Source organism: Sus scrofa, chromosome 1 (genome assembly GCF_000003025.6).
Source record: "Sus scrofa isolate TJ Tabasco breed Duroc chromosome 1, Sscrofa11.1, whole genome shotgun sequence".
NCBI classification, from domain to species: domain Eukaryota; kingdom Metazoa; phylum Chordata; class Mammalia; order Artiodactyla; family Suidae; genus Sus; species Sus scrofa.
Window position 1 is genome coordinate 127,814,349 of NC_010443.5, and position 26,726 is coordinate 127,841,074.

The following is a 26,726-nucleotide window of genomic DNA, read 5'->3' on the forward strand; positions in this document are numbered from 1 at the left end:
GCAAGCGCCTGGCGAGCTGGGCTGGGAGGGGGCCCGGGCTGGGGGCTGGTGTTCCGGGTGGGCCGGGGGCGAGCCGGAACCCCGGGAGAGGGCGGGACCGGGCGGAGCTGGGCGTGGGGCGCAGCGAGGCTAGGAACCGACCTTGAGCTCGTCCCGCGTGGGGAGAGCAGAGCTCAGGGGGGGTGCCAGAGCCGGAGACTGGGATAGCGAACTCAGGGCTGAGTGAGCGGAAGAGAGCCCGGCCTGAGGTGAGGCCCAGAATCGGGAACTGAGAGAAGGAGCTGGCGCCTGAGGCAGCAAGTTGGAGTGGATACTCGGGACGGGATACCTTTTCAAAATGTCAGGCTGTTGCATTTTGTCCAATTCCTCTTAACTTGGTTTTTCATAGCGGGCAGTCCTAAGCCCTCCCATTCCTCCCATCATTGCATTCATGACCCGATTCCCTCAGGTCCAGGTGGTGCCGGAATTCCTCTTTGTCCAGCTCAGGACTCCTGCTCTTTGTTGGCTGCTGCTTTTAACTAGAAATGCTGTCACACAAGTAAAGGTACCTGTCCATGTAGTCAACTGCGCAGATTCTCTGTTATGACTCCTTTTGTTTCAGAAAGCCTTGCGTCTAGGTATATAACATTTGTCTTCTTAAGGGCAAAGAGGTTGGGAGGAGGGAAAGAGAACCTCTAAGCTGTGGTGCAACTCCAGCTTGAAATGAAATAACACTCGATTCTTTCATGTTCTTAACAGACATGGCCACTTACGGCCCAACAGGACACATGCAACTGCCCCGAGCTGATGCCATTCGTTCCCGTCTGATTGATACTTTCTCTCTCATCGAGCACCTGCAAGGCTTGAGCCAAGCTGTGCCACGGCACACCATCCGAGAGATACTTGGTCAGCAGCCTCTTTCTTCCCTAGGATGAATTTAAGTCTCCTGTTCACACCACCAATGAGTAGGAAGCAGAGGGAGAATTTTAAAGGTGGAAAATTCAGGGGAGATTGGTTTGGCTGCTAGTTTGGAAGTTACACCAAACTTTTTTTTGGCCAAACTCTTGGCATCTGGAAGTTCCTGGGCCAGGGATCCAACCCTCGTCACAGCAACCATCCGAGCCATTGCAGTAACAATGCTGGATCCTTAACCCACTGAGCCACAGGGAACTCATATACCAAGCTTGATAAATCAAAGTGTTTATAAATAAAACTCTGAATACAGGAGATAGAACCCATGTCATTCACTTTTAGGCTTAGAATAACTACCAACCCTGGCTAACTAGGAGATTTTTACCAAAGACACTTAGGTTGAACCTATGGCCTTTGTTCTTGGTCATGGACAGTGTTAGTCCTAAGAGATAGGTTAGTTCTTACTCCAAACTAATATCAGTTGCTGTATGAGGGAGCAGCAAGGTAAGCCCCTGCACTGGGGCCCCATTATGTAACCAGCATTCCTGCCCTCAATCCTACCAGCAGCTCTTCATACTCCCAAAGACTACTCTTTATTATATTTATCCAATGTCTTCTCCCCACCCTTTTTTTAAATTTTTGGTGTAGATCCTTCCCGTCAGAAGAAACTCATGTTGGGAGATCAACACCAGCTTGTGCGCTTCTCCATAAAGCCTTGTCACGTAGGACGGATCACACATGGCCAGAGGCTGATGAGTACCCTTCGAGTGCGCTGTAGCCAGAGGCCCCCTCTTTCCTTGTGGGCTGGATGGGTTCTTGAGTGTATCCTTTCATGCCTCTCATTTTTAATCCATGCCTTTACTGTCTCTCTTGCCTCATCATCTGCCTAATTTGACTAATTTTTCCCTTCTCAAACTCCATTTTCTTCTCATTCTCACTGGTTTTATTCTTGCCCTAATCATGTGGCCTGTGTATATCAAAAAGAACTCTATTCTGTATGTTTTCTTAAGAGAAAACAGGTCCTCTCTTCACAAACTTCATCATCTTCCTCATCTTTTTGAACACGATTGTACTGATGGTTGAAATAGGTGAGAACTGACATTGGATGAAGGGGTGGGAGTCATTTCTCCTTTAAAATGATCATTTTGCATATTTGAATGTTACTTGAGATGTGATAGGGACAATTACATTGTCTCTTGGAGCAGGATTTGTACAACTGCTAAGACCTAGAAACATTTGGAGGGTGCTCGAGAGTAGTGGATATAAGGAAGTCTAGACACTTAGAGGTAGGGTGTAATAGACTCACAAGGTATTGAAGATTGGAAAACCACTTATATTTCTTGTATCAGGTTAGTCTAATATTTCAGTTAATCTTTTCTATTAAGAGATATTGGTTCCTATCACCAAGTGACCCGACATTTATATTTTTATAAGTATGTTTAGAACGATTATTTAAGTACAAATAAAAAAGCTCACAATGTGTATAAAATGAGGTACAACTAAAATATTAGATTGAGCCAAGAAATGACTTAAAAAGTAAATGACTCTAAAACCAATCATAAATTTTATGAAATGTATTAAAAGCAAAATAATGTCTTGAGGATCTGTGAGTTCATTTGATTATCATCTCAAACTACTGAGAAAAGAGAGTAGCAGTACTCATGTCCTTGTTTCATCCTGTTTTTGGTAAGTTTCCCACTTTAAAATTAGTCTTTCAAACATACTTAATTTATGTATTTTAAATTTTTTTCTTTTATATTTTGATATAACAACATTTTAATGACATACATTAATACATGTAAACATATTAGGTTTACAATATTATATGTTAAAGTATAAGTGGAAATCTAATTATGTAATAGGGCATTAGAAAACGTCTACTTCCTCAATGATATTGATAATTCTACTTTGCACTTTAAACATCACTTTGGCCTATTTTTATAATTTTCATATTTTGTTTCTAAATGGTGAGAGAATAAGAAAGATGTGGCTTATTTGCAACCCTTTCCCTGAAAATAACACATTGTAAGTGTGAATAAGCCTTATTCCCAACAAAAACCTAGGTATAAAATTATTAAATTTTAACATTGATTTTTGAGGTTCTAGAGATATCTTGATGTACTATATACAATTTTTTTATCAGATGCATGCAATTATAGAATCTGATGAAGATTGTCTTGAGTTAAACTTGCAGAGTTAATTCTTTTGCTCTTCATGGAGTTATATTTCAACGTCTATGTTTCTTACTTCATTGTAGATGTGATTAGCCAAAACATTACTAAACACAATAACAATTTAAAACTAAGTGTCAAAATCTGTGCAGCAGTTTGTGTTATTCAGGGTGAGTATGCTCTTCTGGTCTCCATTAAGTGCCAAGCATATCAGTCAGTGGTATTTGAAGGCTCTCAGATTGTTCTGTTAAACAAAGATAAACATATTAAATTATTATTTAGCTTTTAAGCCTATTTTGATCTCAGTGTTTTTTCCTACAGCATGATATACATCCATTATATCACCTTCCCCTAAGGGTGAGGGTTGAAAGATGAAGGCAATTAAGGAATTGAAATTAGCAACTAATAAGGTTCTAGACAGGAAATATAGGATCCAGTTTGTGCTGCAGAATAAAATCAATTTTAGGTAGAAAAAAGGGGAAGTTTTAAAACTTAACAAAGAGCCAAGTAATTTTTTTTTTTTTTTTAAGTGATGTCCATAGCACATGGAAGTTCCCAGGGCAGGGATCGAACCTGGGCCACAGCATCAGCCCAAGCCGCTGCAATGACAATGCCCAATTTTTAACCTACTCTGCCCCAAGAGAATTCCCCAAGTAATTTCTTATATCCTAATCTGATCCATGAATCTGGCTTCTTGTTCTTGCATTCATTATAAAACAATTTCCATAGGGAGTTTTCTGGTGTTCTACTGGTTAGGACTTGAAGCTTTCACTGCTGCAGCTAAGTTCAATTCCTGGTCTGGGAACTCAGATCTTATATCAAGCCACTGCACGACTCAGCAAAAAAACCAAACAGAACAACCCCCCAAAACACACAAAAAATTCCTAAAACGCTTTCCATATCATGGCCCTACATTTGCATTCTTTTCTCAAGGCCCACCGCTGCTCTGTGAAGTTTGGTACCAGGGTAACAGTGCAGCAGACAGGATTAGAGATAGTTAAGAGAGCAATTCCTTGGTGGCTCTGTGATCCCAGAGGGGAAAGGCAGTAACTTGAAGCTGTTATACATACCAGTACCAGCAGGAGATGAGTTGTAGCTCTTTTTCATGGTCAATTCTGTCCTCTCCTATATTTCACAGGTTGAAGCAACAACAGTGTTAAAAAGAGAAACTGAAAAATGGCATGCATAGCAGTGGGCGAAGCTGTGGTTTTTAATAGTTGCTGATCATTCTCTGTCATTCAGCTTCCCATTTCCTTAACCTTTGCTCATCCTTTATTCTCCCAGAATTGCTTGAATCCTCAAATGCCCAACTGTGGCCACTGAAGCTGACTCTGGAGGTGGCAGCTTGGTTCATCTTGCTTGTTTTCATCTTGGAGATCCTTCTTATGTGGATATCCAGCTTTTTCCTCTTCTGGAAGAATGCCTGGAATGTCTTTGACTTTGTTGTGACCATATTGGTAAGGCTGGATATCCTAAAAAGTAACTTATTAAGGCCGAGAAATGTGCCTAGGTGAATCAAAGACAAGAAAAGTTAAGATCACTAGAGCACAAGAAGAAATAAATAGAAATGTACCTAATTTCCTTATTTTGATTTTTTTTTTCTCAAAGCTAAAAGTCAGGTATTGCAGGAGTTGTTGGTATTAAGAGTAAGACAGAATCTAACTGCAACATTGACCACAGCAACATCTCCCATTTACTAAGCTCTTGCTGCATGTCATGCACTGTCCTGTTTTACATGCATTTTTTCCGCATTTTTAAAATTTGAGTTCCACTACAGCCCAACGAGATAAGCCTGAGCAAGTTCAAGTGCAGAGTTTAATTTCGTAAAGAAAGACTAAATAGGAAACAGTACCCAGAGAATGCTCTTCAAAGAATAATGCCCAAGGAACTATGGAAAAGAAGAGACAAAAGAAAGGGCAAATGTACATGGGTGCTTTGGGGGGTATATTTTACTCATAATCTGTTTGTTTCCCACAGTCCCTGATTCCTGAAACTGTGGTTCTGGTAGGGGTAACAAGCCATTCTGTCTGGCTCCAGTTGCTGAGGATCTGCCGGGTGCTAAGGTCTCTGAAACTTTTTGCACGATTCCCTCAAATTCGAGTCATTATTTTGGCCCTGGTCAGGGCCCTCAAGGTAATTTGACTGTTGCAGCTAAATCAAGTGGGCAAGGTAGATAAACATGGGTGTTTAACATGAAAGAAGTCTGGGTGGCAAAAGAAGGCAATGAAAGACCTTATGCAATGTTGTTGATAAGAAAGGGCTGGGGACAACCTACTGTGTTCTAGAGGTGACTGGGCTCAGGCTAGAAGTGAGGGTTTGGTGGGGGATTTCCACAGGTGGGCCTAACTGGGCTGTATGTGGAGATCAGCCTAGTCTGGCCCAGCTCTGACTCAAAGTCATGACCTCTAGAGCATGACCTTCCTGTTGATGTTGCTGCTCATCTTCTTCTACATTTTTGCTGTGGCTGGTGTCTACTTCTTCGAGAATTACACCCGTTCAACTCGCCAGGACCTGGAGTATCACATGTTCTTCTCGTAGGCAGGACTGGGGGAACCCTTGTTGGGGGGAGAGAATTGGGGCAGGAGGCTGGGAAGCTAGTCCAAAGTATAGTAATACTAAAAGCATAGTCTATTGTAAGATAGTGGAATAGAACACAGTAAGGAGAAAGAAAGAGAAAGCAAAGGAATAGTGAGTGGTATTAGCTCCAATTTTGAGGATAGGGCAGCTAATTCCTGGTTTGCTCTGGGTTTTGCAAATTCAAACTTACTCTCATCGGCCATCTTTAAATAGCAGTATACTAGAGTTCCCTGGTAGCCTTCTGGTTAAGGATCCAGCATTGTTACCGCTGTGATTCAAGTCACTGCTATGGTGCAGGTTCAGTCCTTGGCCTGGGAACTACCACATGCCATGAGCATGGCAAAAAAAATTTTTAAAAGGAGTTCCCGTCGTGGCTCAGCAGGTTACGAACTCAGCTATTATCCATGAGGATGCAGGTTTGATCCCTGGCCTTGCTCAGTGGGTTAAGGATCTGGCATTGCCATGAGCTGTGAAGTAGGTTGCAAAAACAGCTCAGGGCCTGTGTTGCTGTGGCTGTGGTGTAGACTGGCAGCTGCAGCTCCAATTGGACCTCTAGCCTGGGAACTTCCATATACTACAGGAAGTTTTTTATGCTCCTAAAAAAAGCAAAATAGGTAAATAAATAAAATAAAAATTTTAAAAAGCAGTATACTCCAGTGGGTAAGCCCTGATTTCTGTGCCTCAGTTTCTATGCTCGGTTTTTCTTTGAAGAATTGGATTAGGAGTTCCCTTGTAGTGCAGCAGGTTGAGGATCCAGTGTTGTCACTGCAGCGGCTCAAGTCACTACTATGGCACGAGTTCGATTCCTGGCCCAGGAACTTACACATGCCACATGTGCAGCCAGAAAAAAAAAAAAATAGGATTAAAAGTAGCACTACTTCATAAGAGTATAGAGATAAATGAGGTAATTCACTTAAGCATTTAGCACAGCATTTCACACATTATAAGTGGTCAATAAATGTTACTATGACTTGTAAACACTGATTTATCCCAGAATCTGTTGTGATTATATGTGCACATACTTATAGTCTCTCAAAAGTACAAGCTTGGTAAGATTTTTGTCCAGAAAACACGATTACCAGTAGAAAGCAAATTTGGATTTAGAGGAGATAAGGTTATTTATGAATTGGAATCCAATCTTGTCAGCACCTCTCAGGTGTCTATCTTAGACTAGTGGGTGATTTTGTAAGAGTACTGACTGAGGAAGTCCTAGAATTCATCCTGTTCAGGCCCTGATGTTTTCAATAGTTTGTATATGGAGGAATAAGAAGGAAAACTGAGATATCTTCCTAAGACCTTTTGTGATATATTCATCTATTCATTATTTTGAATCACATGTTTATGTCACATACCCATTCATTTAATTGACTGTCAGTTCATGCCAGCAAACTAAATATCCATGATGTTTGCTAAATTTATAAATGACTTCCTCTTAGGTGAAGGCCATAGAACAGTGGGGAATGAACTTACAAAAATGATATGTAGTTGATGATTCATTCAATTTTTAAAAATTCAGTCACTGTCTATTGAGTACCTACTGTGCCCCAGGCACTGATGGAATAATGAGAGATATTCATAGGTTATTCATGGTAAAGGAAAACCTGATAAAACAACTTCAGACTGAAGAAAGATTAGCTGAAAAATTCAGTATGGTAAAAAAGGAGCCAAAATCAGAGCAAACCACAAAGATAAGATCTTCTTTTGCTTTGAGAGAAAGAATGATGGTGTTTCTTGAGAGGTTTGGTTTGGCCCCTTCTATCTGTACACACACCTCTTTTTCTTTAGGGACCTGCTGAACTCCCTAGTGACGGTGTTCATACTTTTCACCATGGATCATTGGTATGCACTGCTTCAAGATACCTGGAAGGTGCCTGAAGTTAGCCGCGCCTTCAGCAGCATCTACGTCATTCTCTGGTTGTTACTTGGTTCCATTATCTTTCGAAATATCATAGTAGCCATGATGGGTAAGCACAGAAGAGGTGAAACTGGGTGGGAGGAAATGCTAGGATTGGTGGATTACAGAGAGAACCTGATGTTAACGGGAAAGCGTGGGGCCTGTAGTGGATATTTTATTTGGTTTCGCCCTGCTCAGGCCCTCTCCCCAGGGCTAGTCACCACCATCTCCCAACTCCTAATGGCCCTTTGGGGCAGTTACTAACTTCCAGAATATCAGGAATGAGCTGAACGAGGAGATGACACACCTGGAGGTTCAGCACAAAGCTGACATTTTCAAGCGGCAGATCATCCAGAGGTCTGCTCTCCCATTTCCAAACCCAGCTTTCGTTCTCAAAGGTTTCCTGATCTCATCCCGTTTCTGTTCCCTGGCCTTGACCCCATTTTCCCCTTTGTGACAGATTTGATTCAGAGTCAGAATTCCCCAGCTCTAAAATACTCCCTGATTCTTTACCCACCATTGTGGCTTCCCCAGTCTTTTTTACTCCTTTACTGCAGTTTGTTCTCCTTTCTCAGTTTTCTTCACTTTATGATCATAATTCTTATCTTTTTTCCCTTACTACACTCCTGCTTCAATATAACGCTTCACCATTTTGTGTTTCGTTGCTTTGCAGGAGACAAAACCTATCTCCTGAGGCACAGAGATCAAGTCTTAGCAAAATGGATGCCAGGTTAGAAGTGTATAAGTCAAGTGGGATGGACACACGTGAAAGAGAGAGTAGAAAACCAAAGGTGGAAATTGGCTTTGAGATGGATTCATTCATTCAATAACTACTTATTGTAGTGGGTTGAAGTGTAGCCTCCGAAAAAGATATGCCAGGAGTTCCCGTCATGGCTCAGTGGTTAACGAATCCAACTAGGAACTATGAGGTTTGGGTTCAATCCCTGGCCTTGCTCAATGGGTTAAGGATCTGGCATTGCCATGAGCTGTGGTGTAGGTCACAGACGCGGCTCAGATCCCGCATTGCTGTGGCTCTGGTGTAAGGTGGCGGCTACAGCCCTGATTTGACCCCTAGCCTGGAAACCTCCACATGCCATGGGTGTGGCACTAGAAAAGACAGAAAGACAAAAAAAAAAAAAAAAAAGAAAAAGATATGTCCAGGAGTTCCTGTCGTGACGCAGCAGAAACAATCCGACTAGTATCCATGAGGATGCGGGTTTGATCCCTAGTCTCACTCAGTGGGTTAAGGATCTGGCGTTGTTGTGAGCTGTGGCGTAGTTGGCAGACGCAGCTCCGATCCTGCATTGCTGTGGCTGTGGTATAGGCCTGCAGCTATAGCTCTGATTCGACCCCTAGCCTGGGAACTTACATATGCAGCAGGTGTGGCCCTAAAAAGAAAAAAAAAAAAAAAAAGAAGTCCATGTCCTAATCCCTGGAATCTGTGAAGCTGACCTTATTTGGAAAAAAGGGTCCTTGCAGATGCAATTAAATCAAGGCTCTTGAGATGTGATCATCCTGGATTATCCAGGCGGGCTGTAGATCCAGTGACAAGGGTCCTTGGAAGAGACAGAAGAGAAGATATAGAATAGGAATTCCCTGGTGGCCTAACAGTTAAGGATCCAGCATAGTCACTGCTGTGGCACGGGTTTGATCCTGACCTGGGAATTTCCACATGCCATGGGTGTGGCAAAAAAAAAAAAAGAGAGAGAGAGAGAGAGAGAGAGTGAGAAAGGATAGAAGATGTCAAGAGAGAGACAGATCGGAGTGGTGCCACCACAAGCCGAAGGAAGCCAGTGGATGCCAGGTAACTGCCGGAAGCTGGAAGAAGCAAGGCACCTTTTCCTCTAGAAATTCCAGAGGGAGTATGGCCCTCATGATATATTGATTCAGACTTCTGGTTCCTAGCATTGTGAGAGAATAGATTTCTGTTGTTTTAAGCTATCAAGTTTGTGGTAATTTGTTACAGTGGCCACAGGAAACTTTTTCTTTTTCTGGCTACACCTGCAGCAGATAAAAGTGCCAGGGCTAGGAAGCTCCTGCTGTGGTGCAGTGTAAATGAATCTGACTAGTATCCATGAGGATGTGGGTTTGATCCCTTACCTTGCTCAGTGGGTCGGGGATCCTGGGTTGTGTTGAGCTGTAGTGTATTTTGCTGACGTGGCTCAGATCTGGCATTGTTCTGGCTGTGGTGTAGGCTGGCAGCTACAGCTCCGATTCAGCCCCTAGCCTAGGAACTTCCATATGCCACAGGTTTGGCCCTAAAAAGAAAAAAGAGAGAGAGAAAGTTCCAGGGCTAGGGGTCAAATCAGAGCTGTAGCTGCGATGCCAGATCCCGACTCACTGAGTGAGTGGACAAGAGAGCAGAGGAGAAATAAGAAATCCATTCAAGGAGTTCCCGTTGTGGCTCAGTGGTTAACCAATATGACTAGGAACCATGAGGTTGCGGGTTTGATCCTTGGCCTTGCTCAGTGGGTTAAGGATCTGGTGTTGCTGTGAGCTGTGGTATATATAGATCGCAGACGTGGCTTGGATCCTGTGTTGCTGTGGCTGTGGTGTAGGCCGGCGTCTACAGCTCCAATTAGACCCCTAGCCTGGGAACCTCCATATGCCACAAGAGTGGCCCTAGAAAAAAAAGACCAAAAAAATCCATTCAACAAATAATTACTGAATACTTATTAGGTGCTTGGAGTTTATCAGTGAACAAAATGCATAATAATGTCTGTTCTCATGGACTTTGTATACCAGTAGAAAGAAAGAGACAATAAACTGTGAATATATTAATAAATAGGAGTTCCCGTCATGGTGTAGTGGAGATGAATCCGATTAGGAACTGTGAGTTTGCGGGTTCTATCCCTGGCCTCGCAGTGAGTTAAGGATCTAGCATCCACACCTACACCATGAGCTGTGGTGTAGGTCGCAGACATGGCTTGGATCCCACATTGCTGTGGCTGTGGTGTAGGCCGGTAGCTGTAGCTCCGATTGGACCCCTGGCCTGGGAACCTCCATGTGCCATGGGTGTGGACCTAAAAAGACAAAAGACAAAAGACAAAAAAATATATATATATATATATGCAAATTAATACATTAAAATATGATAAGCATTGTGAATAAATAAAAACTTGTTAAGGGGAATTGGAGTATAGGGTGAGGTTACATAGAGTTTATAGTCATTGTAGTCAGGGTGGCCTCATTGAAATGGTAACATTTGAGCAAAGACTTGGAGGAGATGAGGGGATTATTATGTGGATATCTATGGGAAGAATATTATGGGCACAGGGAATGGCTAGTACAAAAGTCCTAAACCAGAAGCATGCCAGATGTGTTGAGAAATAGCAAGGAAGTCGTTGTGAGTAAAGAAGAGTGAGTGTGTGGGAGAGAGTGATAGGAGATGAAGAGAGAGAAATAATGGGGCCCTGATCCTGTAGGACTGTGGGGGCCATTGGAAGGACTTAGGCTTTGACTTTGGGTGAAATAGCAGAGCAGAGAAGTGACATGCAGTTAATAAGGATTAGTCTGGTCACTGTGTTGATAATAGACTGTGGGAAGAAGCAAAGAGATGAGTTAGGAGGCTGTGCTGCTATGCAAGCAGGAGGTGTTGATGGCTCAGACTAGGGTTGTACAGTGGTACTAGTGAGAAAAGTTATTTTGAAGGTAGCGTCAACAGGATTTTCTCTCCTTCCTTCCTTCCTTTTTGTTGGCCATGAGGTGCAATGGCTTGATGCAGGATCTTAGTTTCCAGACTAGGGACTGAATCTGGGCCACAGCAGTGAAAGCACCATGTCCTAACCAGTACACCACCAGGGAGCTCCCCAACAGGATTTCTTGACTGAGTATATGTGAGTTATGAGAGAAGAATTAAGAATGGAAGTTCTAGGCGTTCCTGCGATGGCACTGTGGGTTAACGATCCAGCTTGTCTCTGTGATGTTGTGGGTTCCATTCTGGCCTGGCTCAATACATTTAAGGATATGGTGTTGCCTCAGCTGTGGTGTAGATTGCAGCTGAGGCTTGGATTAAGTCCCTGGCCCAGGAACTTCCATATACTGCGGGTGTGGCTGAGAGGGGGAGGAAAAAGAAAGTTCTGATCTGAGCAACTAGAAGGATGGGCTAGCTGAGATGGGGAAGGCTGTGGGTGGAAGAGGTTTGGTGGCAAAGAGTTCAGTTTTGATTGAATTTGAGATGTCCATTAGACATTCAAGTGGTTATTTGTGAGTAAAAGTTGTATATACAAGTCTGGATTAAGGAGTGAGGTCTGGACAAGAGGCTTAAATTTGCATCTAGGAGGCATTTAAACTCAGGAGATGAGGTCACCAAAAGGAGCAATTGTAGATGGATCAGGTAAAAAGAACTGAGCCCGAGGTCTCTCTTCTATTAAAAGAGAGAATCGGAGTTCCCGTCGTGGCGCAGTGGTTAACGAATCCAACTAGGAACCATGAGGTTGCGGGTTCGGTCCCTGCCCTTGCTCAGTGCGTTAACGATCCGGCATTGCCGTGAGCTGTGGTGTAGGTTGCAGATGCGGTTCGGATCCCGAGTTGCTGTGGCTCTGGCGTAGGCTGGTGGCTACAGCTCCGATTCAACCCCTAGCCTGGGAACCTCCATATGCCGCGGGAGCGGCCCAAGAAATAGCAACAACAGCAACAACAACAAAAAGACAAAAAAGACAAAAAAAAAAAAAGAGAGAGAGAGAATCAAGGGGGCAAAGGCTGTAGTTGTGGTGTTATTACCTTAGGCCAAGGGACAGGGAGGTAAAACTTTGTAAAATAAAATGGGGTGTAGCATGTGGAAGCCTGAGTAAGTTAGAGCACATTGAGGTCATGTGGTGAGGGACACTAATAGGGGTACATCACGTGGGATAATTGAGGTTGGATATGCTTAAACTTAGATTTGGGAGTCAGTTTGGTTCTCATTGCCTGGAGTCTTAGTTTAGGGCAGGGCCAGGACCAGGATAATGAAAGAACTTGCCATATCATGTAAATGTATTTGAAGCAATAAAATTTCCCCTTTCACTTACAGAGATGTCAGTCAACAAGAGGAATATATGGACTTAACAGAAGCTTCTGAAGAAGAGTCTAAACACAGTGCCACAAAAGAGGGTTCAAGAGCATCTAGGTCAAAAATAAAGAAGACCTTGTCAAAACCAAAAACGTCCACATCTTCCACTTTCTTTTCCTCCTCTTCCTCATCTTCATCTTCCTACTGTTCCTCTTCTGACTCCAGATATGTTGATCCTATTGGTAAGCAGACAGTTTCTCCCATTTGAATTCAGACTCCTCTATGAGACATCCTCATCTTTTTTTTTTTTTTTTTTGTCTTTTTAGGGCTGCACCAGTGGCATATGGAGGTGCCCAGGCCAGGGGTCGAATTGGAGCTGCAGGTGCTGGTCTCCACCACAGCATAGCAATACAGGATCTGAGCCGAGTCTGTGACCTACACCACAGCTCACGGCAACGCCGGGTCCTTAACCCACTGAGTGAGGCCAGGGATCAAATCTGCATCCTCATGGATGCTAGTCAGATTCATTTCTGCTGAGCCACAATGGGAACTCTGAGATATCCCAATCTTAATAGCAGTTCTCCCAATACATCTGTTTCCCAGTTTTCTCCACCAGTCTGATTTTCTGGTCTTGAGTACTTTCTTCATGCTTCTTCATTTCCCCTGTACTTCTGACTCACTTTGGATAAGTGTGGCTGTGGCTCTCTTTGCTTCTTGTAAACATGGTTTCTTGGTGATGCACCCTTTTCCCTACATGCTTCTTGTATCTTCTTTCTTTTTATTTTTTAATATTTTTATTATTTGGCCATGCCCTCAGCATGAAGAAGTTCCCAGGCCATTGATCAAACCTGTGCCACAGCAGCAACCTGAGTTGCTGCAGAGACACCAGATCCTTGACCCACTGCACCACAAGAGAACCCCTTCTTGTATCCTCTTTCATTCCTGCTCCCCACTCACCCCTGCCCCACTCCATAGGATTTATCAGTTCTTATCCAACTTCCACGAATATAGGTACTTTTAAGAAACATTACCCTTTCCAGGTCAGTTGGACTGGGAGACTCATGTGCACCAGAATCTGCCTGGGCTAATGGATATGGATCAGGATGAACGTGTTGTTTGGCCTAGAGATTCACTCTTCCGATATTTTGAGTTGCTAGAAAAGCTTCAGTATAACCTAGAGGAGCGTAAGCGGTTGCAAGAGTTTGCAGGTATGGATTTAGGGCAGTCAGGGGACTAGGAGTTAAGACCACTGGAGGAGCATATATAACTGGGTAGTAGGAGGGTATTCTTTATTTTGGCATCTCAGCCTCTAAATTTCCACCTCCACACCTAAAAAAGGCAAATCCATGAGCAAGATGTGAAACAGGTATTGCCTCCTTCAAAAAGGTGCATTGTTACCCCACTCTTTCCAATTGTCCTCAGCTCTGCCTCCCCATTTATTCTGGGGAGAACAGGGTGAAAGGGTGAAGAAGGTAACAAGTGGCTTCTTTAATCCTGGTTAATTCATTTATGGCAAAGAGGACAGGCTCATATGGCTTACTTTAAAGATTTGAGTGGAAACCCAGAACCCAGAAAAGCAGAATCTTCACCAAACGTGTATGTTCTGAACATTTTTAACTCTCAAGCCTCACAGTCTGTTTCTTCACAGTGCAGGCAATGATGAACTTTGAAGACAAGTAAAGCTGACAATGGATGGCTTCGATATCTTTGACAAAAATTAATGAAGGGTATAGTTGGAAATGGAGAATTCAAAGTATAAAGGCCTAATAAATACTGCTGATAATTGTGCATTGGTCTGTCTCTGAGACATGGGGTATACTGAAAGGTTTAAGATCAGGGCCCCAGTGGGGCCCATGGTTCTTGGTTTTTTACCCTTCTCACAGCTCCCAAGTCTCACTCTTTCCTTGTCTTTGTCACTATAGCCCCCACCCTTCCTGCAGCCTCTTAATTCCTGATAGAGTTGTAATTTCACCTTTGTCACTCACTGGAGGGCAGAAGGGGTTGGGGCCTCTAGGGGTCGGGGGTTAGGAGACCCCAGGAGCTGTGAGTTTAACTAATTGGGAACTATTGTTTCCATTGCCACTCTAAGAACATTGCTTCTCCTGTGCACCATTAACTAATCAACATCATCTTCACCTGTTTCTGGTCCAAACGAGCCTCCCTTTATTTCATGTCCTTACCATTGCTGAGGGCAGTGATTTCCCACTGGGGGAGGATGACAAAGCAGTATGTCCCATAGATCTTTAGTGTTAGAAGGGACTTCAGAGTTAATCTATCTCCCATCAAGGTAGGAACACCTTTGAGAACATCACTGAAAGGGGGATTAGCCAGCTGACTGGTGACTTTTTTTTCAGTGCCAGTTGCATGTGGAAGTTCCAGGGCCAGGGATTAAACCCACACCATAGCAGCAACCTAAACTGCAGTAGTGACAATGCCAGATCCTTAACCCGCTAAGCCACACATAAACTCCTATTGGTGACTATCCAGAGGGGATCACATTCCATTGTTGGATGACTCAAATCTTTAGAAATCTTTATTATTAAAAGTTCTATCATTTATTCAGTGCTTAACATGTATGAACATATGCATGTATAATATATGAAACACTGAATTGTACACTTTTTTTTTTCTTTTTAGGACCACACTTGCAGCACATGGACGTTCCCTGGCTAGGGGCTGCTTTGGAGCTGTAGCTGTCAGCCTATACCACAGCCATAGCAATGCTGGATCCAAGCCATGTCTGCTACCTATGCTGCAGCTTGCCACAATGGTGAATCCTTAACCCTCTGAGCCACAACAGAAATTCCTGAATTGTACATTTTAAAATGGTAAATTTTATGTTATGTGAGTTAGATCTCAATTTTTAGAATGAGGTAAGATTATCTAAAACCAAGAACCACCTTTATTATTAAAGGAAAAGCATTTTATTCATGCTCCGTAAAATGTGGAACAAAACAAAAATGTTTTATAAATGTGTCAATATATAATATTGTATTTAAAGTCCTAAAATCAGAAATATGGCATAAACACTTGGAAAGAATAACTAAAAATACAATTTTAGACAAAATTGTCTACCTAGAAACTCCAAAGCAATCAACTAGAATTAGAGAAAACAAAGGATTTCCACTAAGTACAAATAGAAGGAAAGAAGACTGGAGAGAGATACCTGGGAAACAGGAACATTTAAGGGACAGGAGGAAGAAGAGGAGCCATAAAGAAGCCTGAGAGTGAAGAGCTGAAGAGACAGAATAATCGTTCTAGAGTAATGTCCCTAGAGCCAAGACAGAATTTCAAGAAAGGAATGATCCAGTGAGATCTGGATTGGTCTATGACCATACCACCCTGAACATCCACGATCTTGCTGATCTCAGAAGCTAAGCAGGGTTGGGTCTGGCTAGTTCTTGAATGAGCGATCTGGATCCGGATCAGAATACAATAAACATACCAAAAGAGAGTAAGAAAGTATTATTTAATACATCTTACAGGTGCTATCAACACAGTAGATGCTCATTGAATAGTATATTTGAGTAGCTGTGCTCCAAGTGTGGTCTGAGGACCAGCAGAATTGGCTTCACCTGATGACTCATTAGAAGCGCGGACTCTCGGGTCCCAGCCTCAGGGCCTATTGAATCAGGTGTTACATATGAATATGAAAGTTTCAAAAGCACTGTTTTACAGCTATGTGGAGACTGATGCCCTCCTGGCTTTCTACAGCTCACCTTCTCAAATGGATGGTCGATGCACACTGCCTCATTTTTTAACTCCTTCCTTAATGAAAATGATCTAGGTTCATTTCTACTAGATTCAACAAATTTGAATCTTTCCTCTGTTCCTATGTTCCAGACAATGTTACAGGCATTTGAATACATCAGTGGAATGAACAAGAAATCCCTTCTGGTCCTAACAAGGCCAAAGTAAGATCACCAAATAATAAATGATAATTTACAATAAGGCAGTGAATTTGCCTCTTTCTGTTTTTCCCCAAAATTATCTTTCCAGCAGCCCAGAGCAATGCAATAATATCTGTTCAAAAACATTTTTTTTCTAAGTAGAAACATTTTAAGGTCTAAGGATCAAGCCCCAATGACAATGCATCCATTAATCTTCCAGCTTCCTTTTCACCCTTGCTTTGACTTAGTATCCCTGCTTTAACCTCACCACTATTTTTTTTAACCACAGCATACAGTGGTTTGACATGGGATCTTGGTTTCCAGACCAGGTATTGAAACTGCGCTGCAGAAGAAACTGATGAAGCCTAACCACTAGACCACCAGGGAACTCCCTCACCACTCTTCTTAAGGAAGAGATTCAAGTTCTGTGCCAGGTAACTATGAGGGTTCCCAAGGAGCCTTTTGGAAGTGAAATTAGGATTTAGATATTGTTGTGATAGAACTAAATGTATAAATGTTTTCACATATGGTTTATATTAAGCTTTAATTTTAGAACATAGTTTAACCTTTTGTTCTCCAGTTGTTATTCACATCTTCAAATATCAATGGATGGATACATAACTTTGTTTTATGTATTGTGTTTTATGGTAGGTGTTTCTGTTTAAATACACCTTGTTTAATATATGTTGTTGATTCATTAGCATTGTCAACAGAACCATAACTCATGCCTGTATAAAGTTTATTTATTTACTTATTTACTTAGTCTTTTTAGGGCTGCACCCTTGGCATATGGAAGTTCCCGGGCTAGGAGTCGAATTGGAGCTGTTGCTGCTGGCCTATGCCACAGCCACAACAATGCCAGATTCTTAACCCACTGAGTGAGGCCAGGGATTTAACCTGCGTCCTCATGGATGCTAGTCAGATTCGTTAACCACTGAGCCATGATGGGAACTCTAAGAATAAAGTTTATTTAACGCATGTTTTCTCTCTAAAGTACATCATAGCTTTCCTGAATTTAGAATTGCTTGAAAGCACTTCAGCACTAAGTTTTGGGGCCATTTTAAACAGTGAAACCACCAAGAAAAAGCACAGAAATGCTAAAACTGTGGTACTAAGTAGATCATGAAAAGGACGCTTACTTACAACATGAACAGAAGGTGGAGTATTGCCTTGTTTGATCTCACTGGGAATGTGCACATTGGGCAATTCAAAATTTTCACCACTCTGCGCATATCTGTGAATGATTGTGAAACTGCCACAGGTATTGATTTTTTGGGTCACAAATAAAATTTAGCAAGCAGAGGAATTCACTAGACAGAACTCACAAAAGAGAATCGAATCTAAATGCTGTGTGTTACTCTGCAGCTTGAGGCTTCTTGGGCTTATGACGCTGCCATCTCAACGTGCGGTTTCTAGGTTACCTCATCAGGGAAGAGATGGCTGGAGCATCATTCACTAGCTCTTACATTCTTTGGTCATTCACTATCCATTGGCCAAAACTAATCACCTGACCCCACTTAACTGCAAGAGACCTGGAAAATGTGGGGACTCTTTGAATCTCTAGTGAGATATATATATATATGGAACTATATATATTGAGGATGTTTCAGATTTCTCAACTCCTTTGGCTCCTCCCAGCCATCTCCAGTTGCCAGATCACAGAGCATTCCAATCACCCCATCAATCTAATCCATTTCACTTTAATCCAAAACACATGATTAATTTCCTGCTCCAGACTCCCTGTAATTTCATTTAGCTGCTTCTGTTTTTCTCTCTTTCCATTGTTCATACACAGATTCGAGCTTGTCTTACTTTTGTTGAACCTTAGCAGATTGTAAACAGTAACATGCTTATATTGAATAAGGCTGATACATTTGCTGTAAACCCTAAACACGTTACCCTCAGTTGTTACAAAGTCTGAATCCTTGGCAGCAACAGGATTGCTTAACCTGCTTGCTACATCCCCATGTGGCCTGCCAAGAATTTCCCATTCTGGGAGTTCCCTTGTGGCACAGTGGATTAGGAACATGGCATTGTCACTGCTGTGGTGTGGGTTCGATCCCTAGCCTGGGAACTTCCATATGCTGTATGTGTGGTCAAAAGGAAAAAAAAAAGAACCTCCCATCCTGGGTTGAGGTTCCCCTATTTGCTTGACTTATCTAGTTCCACACTTGTTCTAAAGATCTTTCACTGAAGACACTATTTCTTATTAACAATTTCTGTATTACTTAGGACTGTTTCAAATAGAAGAATTCATATTGAGCAAGCCTAATAGTAATAGTAGTCACATTTAGTGAATGTTTATTCTGCACCAGTGCCTGGCACATAAGGGGTGCTTACTCTTTTTGAATGAATGCCAGACACTGTGTTAAGTCCTTTAAATGCCTTATCAAATTTAATCATTACAATTCTATACTAGTATTTCTCCTTTTTTTTTTTTTTTTTTTTTTTTGCCATTTCTTGGGCCGCTCCCACGGCATATGGAGGTTTCCAGGCTAGGGGTCTAACTGGAGCTGTAGCCACTGGCCTATACCACAGCCACAGCAGTGTGGGATCCGAGCCGCGTCTGCAACCTACACCACAGCTCACGGCAATGCCGGATCCTTAACCCACTGAGCAAGGCCAAGGATCGAACCCACAACCTCATGGTTCCTAGTTGGATTCGTTAACCACTGAGCCACAATGGGAACTCCTAGTATTTCTCCTTTTTACAGAAAAGAACCCTGTGACACAGAGGGGTTTAGAAACTACTCAGGACACACTGCTAGTATATGTTGGAGCCAGAATTTGAACACAGCCATATCACTTTTTGCTACACTATTAGCAAAAAAGGAGAATTTATTATAACAGGTTTGTTATAGAACCAAGGGAAGAAATTCAAGTGGATTAAAGAATGGGCTGGAACCAGGAGCTAGAAACCTGTTGGCAATCCAAGACATATTCTTCCTCTGATTCTCTTCTCTGCTTTTCAGACTAGACATGGTATTTTTAATGAGCAAAGAGAAAACACTGGCAAAGTGATGCAATAGCTCATTTCATTGGTTCATTTTTGACTCACCTTGGAAAACCCCAGCACTGCCCTCAACTCTGGTAGCCTGGGCCAAGTCATTCCATTTCCTTGGGCCTCCATTTCCTCACCTATAAAATAAGAAGTTGAAGTTCCCGTCGTGGCTTAGTGGTAACGAACCTGACTAATATCTATGAGGACGTGGGTTTGATCCCTGTCCTTGTTTAGTGGGTTAAGGATCCGGTGTTGCCATGAGCTGTGGTGTAGGTTGCAGACATGGCTCAGATCCCGAGTTGCTGTGGCTGTGGCTGTGGTGTGGGGCGGCACCTACAGCTCCAATTCAACCCCTAGCCTGAGAACCTCCATATGCCATGGGTGCAGCCCTAAAAAGTCAAAAAAAAAAAAAAAAAGAGAGAGAGAGAGAGAGACTTTTTTTTACCAGAGTATTCCTCAGGTCCCTTCCAGTTGTAAAATTCTGTGATCCTAAGTGAACCTTCTGGGACAGAGGCAGATTAATAATGGATTCGGATGTGTGGGTTTGGGCAATGGAATAGACTAGGGTTCTAAGGAAAGAGGAACAAAATTTGGTTTGAGTGGAGCCTCAGTTTTGAATTACTGTTTAGAGCTGGTGTCAGATGAAGGCCTTGGGGATGTGTAAATGGAAGACAGAAAAGACTTCTCACTCTGACCATATCAGAGAGATGGGATCTCTGATCTGTGAGCAGTTCTCTCTCCTCTCTCTCCATCTGTGTGTGTGTGTCCGCGCGCGCGTGTGCGTGCGTGCGTGCACATGTGTGCATACACCGTGTGTAAGGGGCGTAGCCCCCCTTGCACAGTAATTTAATCTGATTTATTTCTTTCTTTTCTCACTGCAGAATTTTGTAAGGCTTTTCCCCTAGGCCACTGAAAGAGAGCCAGAGAGCAAACCCAAACACTTGAATGGCCTAATGAGCAAGTCCCACCTCTCTGTCTACTTTCTTATCCATAAGATGAAAGATTTAGACTATGTGATCTCTGAAGTCCTGCCCAACTCCTTAACATGTTGTGGCTTTGGGTATTGAGTCAAAAGCCTTTCTCTTCATGAACGTTCCATCCTTGGACCAGATCTTTGTCTTCATTCCTCTTCTCTGTTTACATCTGGCTGCCCAGTTCCTTTTTCCTGGCTCCCTTTTTTCCTTGATTCCTTCAAATTCTGCTTGCTTTTAGTTCCTTTGGACCCTCCTTGTTTTCTTATGTTTTTTATCAAGAAGAAGAGTGTTTTATTAATTATACACTTCAGGATTCTAGGGAGTAATTACTAAAGTGAGGTAGATTTAACATAGGCTTTCCCTGGAAAGATCCTGCGTCTGTCTATTTAGTCTATATTGTTTCTGTTTATATTCCTTTTTTTTTTTTTTTGTCTTTTGTCTTTTTAGGGCCACACCCATGGCATATGGAGGTTCCCAGGCTAGGGGTCGAATCAGAGCTGTAGCCACCAGCCTACACCACAGCTACGTCTGTGATCTACACCACAGCTCATGGCAATGCTGGATCCTTAACCCACTGAGCAAGGCCAGGGATTGAACCCAAGTCCTCATGAATACTAGTCGAGCTCATTAACCACTGAGCCATGACGGGAGCTCCTGTTTTCTTATATTTCTTATATTACTATTTATTTAATATTATCTTTATATATTTCTTATATTTCTGCAGACCCTCCAGATTACACCCCTGATCTCCAGTACTGTTCCATGTCTATATCTGCCTCCTCCTATCTGCATCCTGGCTCCCAAAGGATGAAGCTATACCCTTGGGTTCCTCAGAGGGCCCCCTGGGATCCCCTATCATTGGTCCCTCTGACAGAGGCACACCCTTCTCCAAAGCCAAAGGATCAGGTATTCTGTGGCTCGGGTGACAAACCTGCTGTCAGGTTACAGATATTGTTTCCTGAAAGACCACACTACAGTGTCAGTGGAGACTCAGGCTTCCTGCAGCACCTGCTCTCACTTAGCTATCCCACACAAGGTGAGAATAAGCAGTACTCATCTCTAGTACCAGCGCTCACCTGGAAACATGGCTCTGAGCCTCTGGCCCCTGCTGCTGCTGCTGCTATCCTGGGCAGGTGAGAGGAACATCGAGCAGGGCTGGGGAGGAAGGGGATGGCTGCAGCAAAGAGACTTCAGAATGCAGAGATTAACTGGTTAGAGAAAAGACAAAGGGGTGAGGAAGAGGGGCAGAGACTGGCACTAAGGAGAAAACAAGTGTTAAGAAAGCAGGCCAGACTTGCACCGTTGCTAAAAGGGATTCAGCTCACCAACTCCTTCACCTCATCTTTACATCCAGCTAGAGACTGAGTTCCAGGGCAGGGCTAACTTTTGGTTCTAGGCTTTTCCTCTTCAGTGGTCTCCCCTTTCTCTCCTTACAGTGACTCTGGTTCCCACTGGGCCTCAGTCCCTGGACTCTGGTCTCTTCCTCCTGAAGTCATTTTTCTCCGCTCTGGACCAGGCTCCCCAGAGGTCCCTCAGCCGCTCACGGTTCTCTGCATTCCTGGCCAACATTTCTTCTTCCTTTGAGCCTGGGAGAATGGGGGAGGGACCAGTGGGAGAGCCCCCACCTCTCCAGCCCCCTGCCCTCCGGCTCCATGATTTCTTAGTGACACTGAGAGGCAGCCCAGACTGGGAGCCAATGCTAGGGTTGCTGGGGGATGTGCTGGCACTGCTGGGACAGGAACAGACACCCCGGGACTTCCTAGGGCACCAGGCAGGTGTGCTGGGTGGACTTGCAGAGGTGCTACTGGGAGCCTTAGTTCCTGGGGGGCCCCCTACCCCTACCCGGCCCCCATGTACCCGTGATGGGCCCTCTGACTGTGTTCTGACAGCTGACTGGTTGCCTTCTCTGCTGCTGTTGTTAGAAGGCACACGCTGGCAGGCCCTGGTGCAGGTGCAGCCTGATATAGACCTCACCAATGCCACAGGCCTTGATGGGAGGGAGCCAGCCCCCCATCTTTTGCAGGGTCTGTTGAGTTTGCTCACCCCAGTAGGGGAACTGGGCTCTGAGGAGGCTCTTTGGGGAGGTCTGCTGCGCACAGTGGGGGCCCCACTCTATGCTACCTTCCAGGAAGGGCTGCTCCGTGTCACTCACTCACTGCAGGATGAGGTCTTTTCCGTTCTGGGGCAACCAGAGCCTGATGCCAATGGGCAGTGCCAGGGAGGTGAGTGCTGCTGGGTCCGGGGCTGGGCTGTGGCAGGGCAAGAATGATTGAGACTAGGGTAGTCCTCTTCCTTACTCTTTTCTTCCTAGGCAACCTTCAGCAGCTGCTCTTGTGGTAAGTAACAGGAGAGGAGTTCTGAGGGGTTGGGCCTGGGAAGTCATCAGCCTCCAGAAGATAAGAGGAAGCTGAAGGGAGGAGTGTCGTTTAGTGGTTTTAGACTGTGATTATCCGGGTTGGTGTCCCAGCTCTACCTCTTCCTAGCTGTGTGACCTTGGGCAGGTTACAGTCTCATTCTATACCTCAATTTCCCCACTTATAAAATAAATATAATATTAGCTACTGCAGAGGTTTTGTAGGGGATTAAGGGAATTGATACTGTATGTGTAAACCACTCAGAATTATGCTTGGTACTTAGTGCTTGATAAATGTTAACTAATAAAGTTGGGGTATGGAAAGAAAGGGCAAGATTGGATTTCTCCACCACTTACTATTTCAGTACAACTGTGCCAGAGCACAGGTGGACAGATTCAGTTGCTGGGCAGATTTGCTGATATGAGGCCAACCAAGAGTTTTGTTTAAGTTACCTAAAGTGTATGCAGAAAGGAGAAAGAAGGGAGCCAGGTAGACAGAAGGGACACCAGCTGGGCTGCTCATAGGTGATTTTGTACCGTTGTGGGACAGATCTCTCTCCCTTTCACCTGCAACCCAGCATTTAAACAATACTAATACTTCTAGGGACCTCACTTTTGGAAAAGCCCGTGTTTGCCACCAGCCTCCCCGAGGCCCTGCCCAATATACCGTGGGCTCTGGGCCAAGACAAGAATTTTTAACTTGAGAAAATGTAAACTTACCAGACACTGCCTACTCCTCCCTCTGCACCCAGGGGCATCCGGCACAACCTTTCCTGGGATGTCCAGGCGCTGGGCTTTCTGTCTGGATCACCACCCCCACCCCCAGCCCTCCTCCACTGCTTGAGCACAGGTGTGCCTCTGCCCAGGACTTCCCAGCCCTCAGCCCACATCAGCCCTCGCCAACGGCGGGCCATCTCTGTGGAGGCCCTCTGTGAGAACCACTCAGCCCCAGCACCACCCTACAGCATCTCCAACTTCTCCATCCACTTGCTCTGCCAGCAGGTCAAGCCTACCACCCCGCAACCCCCTCCTAGCACTGCTGCCATCTGCCAGACAGCTGTGTGGTATGCAGTCTCATGGGTACCAGGTGCCCAAGGCTGGCTCCAGGCCTGCCACGACCAGTTTCCCGATCAGTTCCTAGAGGCCATCTGTGGCAACCTCTCCTTCTCTACCCTGTTGGGCCCCAACCGCCGCCTGATAAAGCGGCTCTGTGCTGGCCTGCTTCCACCCCCCACCAGCTGCCCTGAAGGCCTTCCCCCTGTCCCTGTCACCCCAGAGATCTTCTGGGGCTGCTTCTTGGAGAACGAGACTCTATGGGCCGAGCAGCTGTGTGGGGAGGCCAGTCTGCAGGCTGTGCCCCCCAGCAATCAGGCTTGGGTTCAGCACGTGTGCCAGGGGCCCACCCCAGATGTCACTGCCTCCCCACCCTGCCACATTGGACCTTGTGGGGAGCGCTGCCCAGATGGAGGCAGCTTCCTGATGATGGTCTGTGCCAATGACACCATGTACGAGGCCCTGGTACCCTTCTGGCCTTGGCTAGCAGGCCAGTGCAGGATAAGTCGTGGGGGCAATGATACTTGCTTCCTGGAGGGGTTACTGGGTCCTCTTCTGCCCTCTCTACCACCACTGGGACCATCTCCACTCTGCCTGGCCCCGGGCCCCTTCCTGCTTGGCATGCTGTCACAACTACCACGCTGTCAGTCCTCCGTGCCGGCCCTTGCCCACTCCACACGCCTACACTATTTCCTGCGCCTGCTGGCCTTCCTCCTGGGTCCAGGCGCCGGAGGGAATGAGGCCCAGGGGATGCTGGGTCAGGCCCTGATGCTCTCCAGTCTCCCAGACAACTGCTCCTTCTGGGATGCCTTCCGCCCAGAAGGCCGGCGCAGTGTGCTACGGACAGTTGGGGAGTACCTGGAACAGGAGGAGCAGCCGACCCCACTGGACTTCGACCCCACTGCCAGCTCCAGCTCTGGTTTAAGCAAGATGGAGCTGCTGGCCTGCTTCAGCGTAAGTGGTCTGCCAAGGTGAAAGCTCCTGGAAGAGAGGGAAGGGCCTCCATGGGAATTCTCTAATTTATTCTTGAGAAGCAGTAGTACAGTGCAGTGGCTTAAGCCTGCAGCTCTGGACTTACACAGGCTTGGGATCATATCTTAGTTCTATGATCAACCCTGGACAAGTTTTTAACCTCTCTGAGCAATGTTTTTGTCATCTTTAAACAAATGGTGGAGGATAATAGTGCCACTCTTTTAGGGTGGCTGTAAGGATTACATTGATAATACATGCTGTAGGCTTAGCACTAGTATGTGATATATAAACATGCAATACATATTACCTCATTATTCTTTTCTTTTCTTTTTTCTTCTTTTTTTTTTCTTTTCTTTCTTTTTTTTTTTTTTTTTTTTTTTTGTCTTTTCGCCTTTTCTAGGGCCGCTCCTGCGGCATATGGAGGTTCCCAGGCTAGGGGTCTAATCGGAGCTGTAGCCACCAGCCTACACCAGAGCCACAGCAACACCAGGTCCGACTGCACCTGCGATGTACACCATAGGTCACAGCAATGCCAGATCCTCAACCCACTGAGCAAGTCCAGGGATCGAACCCGCAACCTCATGGTTCCTAGTTGGATTCGTTAACCACTGCGCCATGACGGGAACTCCAGTTACCTCATTATTCTTTCTGATGCTTTGATTCTCCCCCTTTCTGTGTCCAGAAAGTGAGGGGATCAACTTAGAGAGCTCTAATTCTATCCCTAGATAGTGAAAATTAGAAGCTGGCAAAATGTAGAGATAAGACAGAAAGGAGAAAAATTCAGGGTGACTGCAAATCAGAAGAGTTGGGTTCTAGGTTCAACTCTGCTGCAAGTGTGGTGTTAGGCAAATAATTTAATTTGGTTTTCCTGGGCTTCAGTTTCTTCTCTCTAGAGTGAAGGGGCTAGAATATGTGAATACCATAGTTCATTCTTTGAGTTCCTGTTATATGTAAGACACTTTACTAGGTTCCCTAGGGCATATAAAGTTTCTTTACTCTGTGTTAAGGTCCACCTTTCTCGAGTCCTGGGTCCAGTGAAATGTAATAATTTGGTTCCTATCTACAAGTATTATTGAGCCAGCTATGGGCCTGGCATGGGAAGGGCTATAAGAGAATTTAGAGACAAGGCCCCTGACCTAAAGATGTTTAAGATCTGAGGAGACACTAGCTAGCTTTGGATGAAGGACAAACATCCTAGCAAGTGGAGCTGGAAACTGGGGAAGCTGCAGGGGGGGCAGAGGTGGCAGCTCTCCTAGCATCTTTTCTGTTTCTCCACCAGCCTGTGCTGTGGGATCTGCTCCAGAGGGAGAAGAGTGTTTGGGCCCTGCAAATTCTAGTGCAGGTAACAGATGGGGGTGGGATGGGTATGTGGGTGGACTGGCTGACAGCTGTGGCCTGAAGTCGTTGCCCAGGAAAGCTGTAACTACCATGACCTTCTACTCCCAGGCATATCTACACATGCCACCAGAAAACCTCCAGCAGGTAGTGCTTTCAGCAGAGAGGGAGGCTGCTCAGGGATTCCTGACACTCATGCACCGTTCCTGGGCCCAGCTGCAGGTGGGCATAGAAGGAGACGGGAATAAGGGTGGCAGGGGAGAGCTAAAAATCAAGAACACCTGGAACCCAGTGGGCAGAGGGCTCATCCAGCAGAAGGAGGAACTCAGAGGATAGGATAGTGGGCCTCTCCAGAGCTGGCATCCATTCCTGTGTCGTCACAGGTGCCACCATCTGAGGAGCAGGCCTTGGGTCGCCTGACAGCTTTGCTGCTCCAGCGGTACCCGCGCCTCACCTCCCAGCTCTTCATTGACCTGTCACCGCTCATCCCCTTCTTGGCTGTCTCCGACCTGATGCGCTTCCCACCATCCCTATTGGCCAATGACAGTGTGTAAGGGCCCCATACTCTCCCCCTAATCCTGTCAGGATCAGATCAACCCCACCCACCTGGAGCAGCCCCTTCTAT

At 44.8% G+C, this 26,726-nt stretch overlaps 2 protein-coding genes across 9 annotated transcripts in view; both read left to right on the plus strand.

The window, feature by feature from the left end:
• CATSPER2 (cation channel sperm associated 2) lies at positions 1-16,675 on the plus strand. 8 transcript variants are annotated; one of them, XM_005659660.1, is made up of 14 exons: positions 1-248; positions 449-544; positions 739-885; positions 1,540-1,713; positions 1,911-1,979; positions 4,347-4,519; positions 5,040-5,195; positions 5,472-5,596; positions 7,425-7,603; positions 7,791-7,890; positions 8,207-8,263; positions 12,545-12,765; positions 13,564-13,731; positions 14,172-14,311. In XM_005659660.1, the coding sequence occupies exons 3-14, from the start codon at positions 741-743 to the stop codon at positions 14,201-14,203; spliced, it is 1,599 nt and encodes a 532-aa protein (XP_005659717.1). In that variant the 5' UTR covers positions 1-248; positions 449-544; positions 739-740; the 3' UTR covers positions 14,204-14,311.
• The window catches only part of STRC (stereocilin), a 21,634-nt gene continuing 11,318 nt past the window's right edge, over positions 16,411-26,726 (plus strand). The window contains exons 1-9 of the mRNA XM_013993078.2: positions 16,411-16,437; positions 16,738-16,847; positions 21,113-21,521; positions 21,825-22,610; positions 22,700-22,724; positions 23,494-24,748; positions 26,046-26,108; positions 26,213-26,323; positions 26,485-26,651. Coding sequence (XP_013848532.1) covers positions 21,473-21,521; positions 21,825-22,610; positions 22,700-22,724; positions 23,494-24,748; positions 26,046-26,108; positions 26,213-26,323; positions 26,485-26,651 — 2,456 coding nt within the window. The 5' untranslated portion in view covers positions 16,411-16,437; positions 16,738-16,847; positions 21,113-21,472. The remainder of the gene's footprint in view (positions 16,438-16,737; positions 16,848-21,112; positions 21,522-21,824; positions 22,611-22,699; positions 22,725-23,493; positions 24,749-26,045; positions 26,109-26,212; positions 26,324-26,484; positions 26,652-26,726) is intronic.